The 9,330-nt window shown below is 48.3% G+C and overlaps 2 protein-coding genes across 2 annotated transcripts; one reads left to right on the top strand and one right to left on the bottom strand.

Annotated features, from left to right (window-relative positions):
• The first annotated feature begins 462 nt into the window (after positions 1–462).
• On the top strand, positions 463–4,742 carry LOC115671401 (leucine-rich repeat receptor protein kinase EMS1). The gene has a single exon (XM_030592951.2). The coding sequence runs from the start codon at positions 563–565 to the stop codon at positions 4,484–4,486; it is 3,924 nt and encodes a 1,307-aa protein (XP_030448811.2). The 5' UTR covers positions 463–562; the 3' UTR covers positions 4,487–4,742.
• Positions 4,743–4,872: 130 nt separating this feature from the next.
• LOC115671403 (heat stress transcription factor B-2b-like) lies at positions 4,873–6,228 on the bottom strand. The gene is made up of 2 exons (XM_030592956.2): positions 5,859–6,228; positions 4,873–5,752 (listed from the first exon to the last, which is right to left on the bottom strand). The coding sequence occupies exons 1-2, from the start codon at positions 6,123–6,125 to the stop codon at positions 5,039–5,041; spliced, it is 981 nt and encodes a 326-aa protein (XP_030448816.2). The 5' UTR covers positions 6,126–6,228; the 3' UTR covers positions 4,873–5,038.
• Between the last annotated feature and the right edge of the window lie 3,102 nt (positions 6,229–9,330).

The following is a 9,330-nucleotide window of genomic DNA, read 5'->3' as shown; positions in this document are numbered from 1 at the left end:
CATCGGCAGAGGGCTCGGGGGGCGGGGACCAAAAACCAGATATTCCGAAAAAAAGAAAAAAAACAGAGAAGAAAAAACAGGATCCTCGTCTCGTCGCATAGATAGTATAGGGAGGAGGGGCCATTATTTCTTCTTTTATTGGACGCAAATTGAAAAACCAAGCCGCGGGACGACGACAAAAACCGAATAAGCGGACAACATCAGGGTCTTGGGTGCAAACAAAAGAATCACCGTTACGGATCACGTGAGATGCGTGCCCGCCCCCCTCTTAGTCTCTGACACACAGCACTGCCCGTACGTACACTCTCTCTCCCCCCGCCTCCAAAGTTGGCATTATTTCCGCACTTAAAACCTCCGCCATCTCTGCAAAAATAATGCTGTGAACCCAACACGCCATTGATGCGTCCTCCCACCGCGCACCATCCTCTCGTTCCTCTTTCGTTTTGCCCCCCCCCCCCCCCCCCCCTACCCATCTTCGTCCCCACCTCTCGCTCCATGCCCGCATAGTTCTCTCTCGCTATCTCTCGCTCTCTGTGTGCTTGTCCTTCTTTGAGAGACGATCATGGCGTCCGGTCCCCTGCTGACCGCGTTCTTGGCGTTGCTCTCCGCTTCCGGGCTTCTGTTCGCGTCGTCCGACGCGGCCGCTGAGGAGCGGAGGGTGCAAGGGGTGGTCTCGGACAAGGACCACCTTCTCGGCTTCAAGAACGGGCTCGAGAACCCGGAAGCTCTCGCGTCCTGGAGCCCGTCCCTGACGCACTGCGAGTGGGATGGCGTCGCCTGCGACGGGGCCGGCCGCGTCGTCTCGCTCTCGCTCTCGGTGCAGTCCCTCAAGGGCCCTCTCGAGCCTTCCTTGTTCTCGCTCTCCGCCCTCGCCTCCCTCGACCTGTCGCTCAATCGTCTCTACGGGAACATCTCCCCCCGGGTCGCCCAGCTCAGGAGCTTAAAGGAGCTTTCTTTGGGCGGCAACGAGTTGTCGGGCGAGGTCCCGAGTAGGCTCGGCGAGTTGGCTCAGCTCGAGACGCTCAAGCTCGGCGGCAACTCGCTCGTGGGGAAGATTCCGCCGGAGCTCGGGGCCCTCGCCCAGCTCCGGACCCTGGACCTCTCCAGCAATGCCCTCTCCGGCGAGGTGCCGGGTCGGATCGGCGAGTTGGCCCGGCTGAAGTACTTGGACTTGGCCAACAACCTCCTCTCAGGTTCATTACCTACAACTTTTTTCACCGGGCTCTTGTCTCTATCTTCGCTTGACATATCGAACAACTCTTTCACTGGTCCGATACCACCTGAAATTGGCAACTTGAAGAACCTGACCGACCTTTACATTGGCATCAACCAGTTCTCTGGCTCCCTGCCTCCTGAAATAGGAGAGCTTGACAATCTTGAAAATTTCTACTCGCCCTCCTGTTCTATAACTGGCCCATTCCCTGAGGAAATGTCAAAGATGAAGTCTCTCAGTAAACTCGACCTTTCTAATAACCCCTTGAAGTGCCCCATTCCAAGATCCTTTGGGAAGTTGCAGAATTTGACCATACTCAATATCGTCAATTCCGAGCTTAATGGGTCGATCCCTAGTGAGCTCGGGAACTGTCGAAACCTGAAGACTCTAATGCTTTCCTTTAATTCTCTCTCTGGGTCTTTGCCTGAGGAGTTGTCTCAGCTCCCCGTGTTGTCATTTGCTGCCGAAAGGAACCAACTTTCTGGTCCGTTGCCTTCGTGGCTGGGGAAGTGGAAGATGGTGGACTCGATTCTGCTTTCGAGCAACCGGTTCTCGGGGAAAATCCCTCCAGAGATCGGGAACTGTACAATGCTCAAGCAACTTAGCTTGAGCAATAACATGTTGACGGGTCCTATACCGAATGAAATGTGTAATGCCGGGTCTCTGACGGACGTCGGTCTCGAAAGCAATTTATTAGTTGGCACTCTTGATGATGTGTTTGTGAACTGCGCGAATCTGACCCAGTTGGTTTTGGTAGATAATCGCATCAGTGGATCGATCCCGAACTATCTTTCAAATCTCCCGCTTATGGTGCTAGACATTGATTCAAACAACTTCGGGGGCCCAATACCAGTCAGTCTGTGGAGCTCTTTCAGTTTGATGGAGTTTTCTGCTTCAGACAATCTTTTAGAAGGGAGTTTATCTGCTGAAATTGGTCAAGCTGCTTCATTGCAGAGGCTTGTTCTCAGTAACAACATGTTGAAAGGTACCATACCGAAGGAGATTGAGAATCTGACTTCTCTATCTGTCCTCAACTTGAACTCGAATCAGTTTGACGGGAATATCCCCATTGAGCTCGGAGATTGCTCTAGCCTTACGACGCTGGACCTCGGTAATAATCGCCTCAGTGGGTCTATCCCCGATACTCTAGCTGACTTGTCTCAGTTGCAGTGCTTGGTCCTTTCTCATAATAATCTATCTGGATCGATTCCATCGAAGTCATCTTCATATTTCCATCAGGTTGGTATTCCTGATTTGAGCTTCCTTCAGCACCATGGGGTATTTGATCTGTCCCATAATAGATTATCGGGCTCAATACCTGAAGAATTGGGGGCTTGTGCGGTTGTGGTGGATCTGTTGCTCAGCAACAACATGCTTTCTGGTGAAATCCCAAGCTCCCTATCTCGCTTAACGAATCTCACCACGTTAGATTTGTCAGGGAATTTGCTTACTGGCCCAATCCCTCCAGCATTGGGTGACTCTCGCAAGCTACAGGGCTTGTCTCTGGGGTATAATCAGCTCACTGGTTTCATTCCTGGAAGCTTAGGCCGTTTGAGCAGCTTAGTGAAGCTGAATTTGACAAGTAATAAGTTGTCAGGTTCTATCCCTGCTAGCTTTGGGAGGTTGAGAGGGCTAACTCACTTGGATCTGAGCTTCAACAATCTCACCGGTGAGCTTCCTGCTTCACTATCACGGTTGCAGAATCTTGTAGGGCTGTATATTCAGCAGAATCAGCTTTCTGGGCGGGTTGATGCGCTCTTCTTGGATTTCATTTCGTGGAGGATCGAAATGGTGAACTTGAGCTGCAATTCTTTTGCTGGAACTCTGCCACTGGCGCTGGGCAACCTGTCGTACTTGTCCTACTTGGATCTTCACGAAAACATGTTTGCAGGAGAGATTCCTCCGGAACTGGGGAACCTGATGCAACTTGAATACCTCGATCTTTCGAGAAACAGGCTCTCTGGACCTATTCCTGATCAATTGTGCAGCCTGATCAGCCTCAGCTATCTAGACTTGGCTGATAACACATTGGGAGGGCCAATACCCTCGAACGGAATTTGCCGAAACCTATCGAAGCAAGCGCTTGCTGGGAACAAGGATCTCTGTGGTAGTATCATCAGCTCAGATTGTCAGATCAGAAGATTCGACGGGAGATTGTTTCTGCTAAATGCTTGGGGACTTTCTCTAATCGGGATAGGGGTCGTGCTCGGTATGCTCTTCTTAGCTTTTGCTCTGAGGAGATGGACGGTTAGAAGCAGTAAGCAAGCTGATCCTGAGGAAAGCGAGGACAGCAAACTAAAAAGCTTCATCAACCAGAATCTCTATTTCTTGGGTAGCAGCAGATCCAAGGAACCATTGAGCATCAATGTGGCTATGTTCGAACAGCCCCTTCTGAAGCTGACATTGGTGGATATTCTCGAAGCCACCAATAATTTCTGCAAGACCAATATAATTGGAGATGGGGGTTTCGGAACTGTTTATAAAGCCAATCTGCCCGACGGGAGAATGGTTGCTGTCAAGAAGCTGAGCCAAGCAAAGACACAGGGCCACCGTGAATTCACTGCTGAAATGGAGACTCTAGGCAAGGTGAAGCACTTGAATCTGGTCCCGCTGCTCGGCTACTGCTCCTATGGGGAGGAGAAGGTACTCGTGTACGAATACATGGTAAACGGGAGCTTAGATCTTTGGCTGAGAAACCGCACCGGGACGCTCGATGTTCTGGATTGGCCCAAACGGTTCAAAATAGCGATTGGAGCTGCGCGGGGGCTAGCTTTCCTCCATCACGGATTCATCCCGCACATCATCCACAGGGACATAAAAGCCAGCAACATCTTGCTCAATGAAGACTTCGAGCCCAAAGTTGCAGACTTCGGCTTGGCAAGATTGATCAGTGCTTGCGAAACTCATGTTAGCACCGACATTGCCGGAACATTCGGCTACATTCCACCGGAGTACGGGCAAAGCGGGAGGTCCACTGCAAAGGGGGACGTCTACAGCTTCGGAGTCATCTTGCTCGAACTGGTGTCGGGGAAAGAGCCCACGGGGCCCGACTTCAAGGAGATCGAGGGAGGGAATCTGGTGGGCTGGGTGTTCCAAAAGATCAAGAAGGGGCGCGCCGTCGACGTTCTCGACCCGACGGTCCTCAGCGCCGATTCGAAGACGGCCATGCTGCAGGTGCTTCAGATTGCAGCCGTCTGCCTCTCGGACAACCCGGCCAGCAGGCCGAGCATGCTTCATGTGCTGAAGTTTCTCAAAGGGATCGAGGAAGACTGAACCTGTCGATGCTCTGGCGTTAAGCAATTTAGCAGCAGTAACTTTATGGGTTAATTTCCCTTTGCTGTAAATTAGATTAGGAACAAAATCAAGAGTGATTAGTGCAAAGTCTTAACCTTGCTAATCTAGTAGTTGTAATCCGGAGCTGTAACTCTTTGCTGACTAATCTCGCACTGTTTCCCTTGTGAACAAACCTTGCACAACTTGTGCTCTTTAAATGGATGAAATGATTAGGATGTTATTATGTTCCCATCAATTAGACATTAATTAGACATTAAAATGGATGGGATTAGTTTTAAACTCGTTGAATTTCGAATTACCGTTAGCTTTTCTTTAATTACCAAAATTAGATAACTACGCTTACGAATCTGTATTATGGGTAATCATGGAAAAATTTGCTGAAGTTGATTGGATGCGTAGTAAATACAAAGTAGATTACGGAGCTAATGACTGCTGACTGCTGACTGCTAACGAAGATTGTGGGATAATCTCTTTCTTTGGCTTCACACGTTCTGTGCTCTTACGCCTATAATTAATCTACTTTTACATTAATTAAGCTAGTCCAGAGGAGAAGGAGATCACCCTCTGATCCCCATCCAACGGCTCGAATTTCACGCCACCAGAACCAGGTTGCTGCAGCCGCAGCATGGCGTCGGATTCCGCCATCGCCGCCGCCGCCGCCTCGATTTCCCTCCCGCGCTTCATCCCCAACGCTACCCCGAACAGCTTCGGGCTCTCCTGTCCATCCTCTTCCTCATCTTCCTCGTCCTCCTCTTCGTCGTCGCCGCCGCCGCCGCCGGCCGTCGGCCGCTTCACCGGCAACAGGTCGAGCGCTCTCGCCGCCGCCGCCTGAGAACCGGCCTGCGGCCCCCCGTTCGCGGCGTAGCTCGACATCAACGACAGGATGTTGTTGCAGAGGCTCTTCATCTGCGTCAGCTCGCGGTTGAGGAACGCGTTCTCTTTCCTCAGCCTCTCGTTCTCGTCCATGATCTCCGCCGTGCAGTTCTGGCCGCAGGCGGACGGCGGCGAGGAGTGCTGCGACGACATCACTTGCTCTTCTCCCGAGCTCGAAGGCGAAATTACCGGCATCGCCGTCGGGATCGCCATGGGCACGGTCGCCGTGGCTTCCGGGACAACCGCCGCCGTCGCGGCCGTCGCCAGAGCCGAGACCTTCCGGCGCTGGATTTCGCACAGGAGCCGCTTCTCGCCCCTGCGGAAGCAATCGTTGGAGAACTCCCACCGATCGGGCACGACTTTTCGAAACCCCTGCCAAATCAACTCAGCTAAGTCAGATTCCAATCAAATCGCTCTCCGTCGCGAGGCCGATGGGGGGGGGGGGGGGGGAGAGGAGCTAGAGATAGAGACGGCTCACGTAGGTGTTGAGCTGCCTGACGAAGCTGGAGAAGTTGTTGTGCTTGAAGCACTTGGGGAGCAGATCGCGGGCGAAGACGGTGGGGTTCCACACCACGAAGGCGGATCCGTCGTCGTTCCAGGAGATGACGTCGTCGACGGCGGGGTCGTCGACGAGCTGGTAGGTCTTCGTGAGGAAAGGCGTCGGCGTCGGCGTCGGCGTCGACCGCTGCGGCTCGCCGGACGGAGGGTCGCCGCCCTGCTGCTCGACGGGCGGCGGCGGGGCCATCGGCAGTCGCTCGCTCTTCAAATGGAAGGGGGCCTGGAAGGTTCGTTGAGGGGGCAGAGAAGCAGGGAACAGGATAAAAATGGAGGTGTGCGGAAGGACAGAGGAGGAAAGTAATGGAAGGAAGGTTCGGCCAGGTTCTGGTCGCGTGTACACGTGTCGCTGGATGCGACGGGATCGAATTTTGATTTTTGTTTTGTTTTATTTTATTTTATTTTATCTATTTTTTGCTCATTATTTTCTTTTATTTTATTCAATCATGTTCGAGTGACGGACGATGAAAGAAGAGGATTGGTTGGGGGTAGAAGCTGAAGCAAGTAAAGTGCATAGTAAGAGTATTTTCCAATTGTCCTATGGTCAAAGTTATTTTCCAAATTTCCTAGGGTCAAAGGTATTTTCCAAGTTTATTTTGTGAAAATTTAATAAGCGCGAGAGAGCTTATTCTTGTTCTAGATGACATCAATTCACGGCTGTCAAAGTTAATGTACAGCTCTTAACTGGGAATTAAAAAAAACGGGTTAAGAGTAATGTTGGACATACTAAAATTTGAGTAGTGCCGGAGATACCGATTTTCTTTTTCCCGATCATTCCCCGCTCTCTTGCTAGAACCGCCATTTTTTTTTTACGGAAAATGTCACCAAAAACCTCAAACTATGCCACTTGTGACACATTTACTCTGAACTTTTTTTTGTAACACGAAAAACCCCAAATTATGCCATTTGTGACAAATTTACCCTTAACTTTTTTTTATGACACGAAAAACCCCAAACTATGCCACTTGTGACACATTTACCTCACAATACTTTGATCCATAGACATTTTCGTCTTTTTCCTTTTTCTTTTTTTTTCCTTTCTTCTCCGGCGGAGGGAAGCCGGCGAGGGCGGTCCTCGCCGGCGGTGGGTTGGGCAAGGGCTGCCCTCGCCCGACGCCGACAAGGGTCGCCCTCGCCAGACTCAGGCGAGGGCAGCCTCGCCCAACGCTAGCGAGGGTCGCCCACGCCCGGGCGGGCAGGGGCGACCTCGCCCAACGCCGCCGAGGGCGACCCTCGCCGGCGACGGCGAGGGTCGCCTCGCCGGCTTCCCTCCGCCGGAGAAGAAAGGAAAAAAAAAAGGAAAAAAAAAAGAAAAAGGAAAAAGTCGAAAATGCCCATGAGTCAAAGTATTATGGGGTAAATGTGTCACAAGTGATATAATTTGGGGTTTTTCGTGTCATAAAAAAAAGTTCAGGGTAAATTTGTCACAAGTGGCATAATTTGGGGTTTTTCGTGTCACAAAAAAAAAGTTCAGGGTAAATATATCACAAGTAGCATAGTTTGGGGTTTTTGGTGATATTTTCCCTTTTTTTATAAATGGCGGACCGAAATGCTCTTCATATTAAAAATTTAAAGTTTCTGACCCCTTCTCCTTTTATCTCCATGTAGTAGTATCTCGCCCTCCCTCCTTCACTGAGTTGATGCTGCTCATGCTTCGACTTTGAGCGATTTTTGTTTTTTTGGTTTTGCTTGATCGATATCAAGCAAAGGTTTATAAGAGAAAATGTTTGATTGATCTTATCGTCTCATAAAGTAATTATCAAAAGAATCTCATCGTTACCCAAAGAAAAAGCCTCTCTCGATGTCGACTTGACGTTTCAAACAGACTCGCCCTCGGCCTCGTGCCGAGCCCACTAGCATACGCCGTCGCCGCAGCCATCTATTAGAATAATTAAATATTTAGGGTGCGTTCATTTCGCGGAAAATGAGTGATTCGGAAAATATTTTTTGAAAAATGATTATTTATATCATTTAGAAAAATTAATCAACGGAAAATATTTTCATCATTAATAGCAATCTATGCATAACTATTTTTATGGGCGATGAAAAATTTTTCCATTGATTTATTTTTCTAAATGATATAAACAATCATTTTTTGAAAAATGTTTTTTAAATCATTCATTTTCCGCGAAACGAGCGCACCCTAAACCACGCCCTTATCTAATAGCTTAACTTTTTAGAACAGTTGGCAGTGGTCCCACAAAATCTCACATGGTATCAGAACTGGAGGTTCAAAGTTCAAATATTTCCAGACCCCATTTACCTCCCTAATTAAATATGTTCATGCTTAGTACTAGTTTAAAAAAACCAGACTAATTCCTAATAGTTTCAACTTTTAGAACAGTTGATAATTTCTCGCTTCCATGCTTTGTATTAGACAAAAAGTTCATACTAATTCTGAGGGAGAGTGTTAGAATATTTAAATGTGAGATTTTGTAGATAGTATAAATGGGCTCACAACTCGTATGTTTGTGAGGAAGGAGGATTGAGAGGACACATAGATATATGTTATCTTTACATCTTATCTTATCCATGGTCGATAGCCGACGGAGGGACACGTCTGCCTGCCGCAATTCTTGACATTCCAAGCTCCATGATTATAATAACTTTGTCCCCGAAAGAGATTGATTTCATAATCACTGCGGGCTCGTTCCTATTGTTTTGATCGAATTTCTCCGTTCTTCAAAGGTGACAAGAGGGTTAAATTGAGGAGAAGCCATGATGCCGGATGGTAACACCAAAGATCAGATTAAGATTGGTTCCAACACCAAGCTCAGTCCCCTTATCATCTCTTTATGTCGTATCCGATCTCAAATCGCTGATGTTCATCCGAGATTGGACCGGTCGCGGTTTATCCCATCTCTTTCCTTATCCCATCACTGCATCTTGATGAGGGTAGCTAGATAGAAGTCCTTCCATTGTAGTTCACTCGAACTAGGCTAACGTGGAATTCAAATCCAACTTTCAAACACAATTAATATCCCGAAAAGAGTTGATTTCAGCCGCTCTTATCTAAAATCTTTTATATTATTCGGCGACCTTAATTTGACATTAAAGACTATTCCTAAAAAAAGTTAGGTTAAGCACATTTAGTAACGCTGCATTGAGCGCGAGAAAAAAACGATCCATTGAAAATTATGGCATCTCTTACTTAGTTGTTTGAAAAATTGTATCGAGTATCGGTTATAACACGATCTTAGATTAATACGGTTAGATAAGACATTCTAAGGCGACATATAAATGAAGGAATATACGTTGACTATGCATAGTCATCGTGTGGCAATGACCAAATTTGTCCGAGTGTTACTCCCCATAAGTCATGGAAGATTCGATGTGGAGATAATCGAACTTATTTGTAAACCAAACAACAGTTAAAAAACAAAGGCAAATCGAGT

Source organism: Syzygium oleosum, unplaced genomic scaffold (assembly GCF_021117445.2).
Source record: "Syzygium oleosum isolate NSW1041296 unplaced genomic scaffold, Sole_v2.1 Sole_v2.25, whole genome shotgun sequence".
In the NCBI taxonomy this organism is placed as follows: Eukaryota; Viridiplantae; Streptophyta; class Magnoliopsida; order Myrtales; family Myrtaceae; genus Syzygium; species Syzygium oleosum.
Note: the sequence above shows the minus strand (reverse complement) of the source record. Positions and strands in the feature narration are given on the sequence as shown.

What these genes read in the sequence shown, in the direction of transcription:
- LOC115671403 (XM_030592956.2), bottom strand. Translation starts at nt 6,125, where the DNA reads ATGGCCCCGCCGCCGCCCGTCGAGCAGCAGGGCGGCGACCCTCCGTCC. An exon ending in TCAGGCAGCTCAACACCTAC is followed by an intron (nt 5,753 to 5,858) that starts GTGAGCCGTCTC and finishes TTGATTTGGCAG; the next exon opens with GGGTTTCGAAAAGTCGTGCC.
- LOC115671401 (XM_030592951.2), top strand. Translation starts at nt 563, where the DNA reads ATGGCGTCCGGTCCCCTGCTGACCGCGTTCTTGGCGTTGCTCTCCGCT.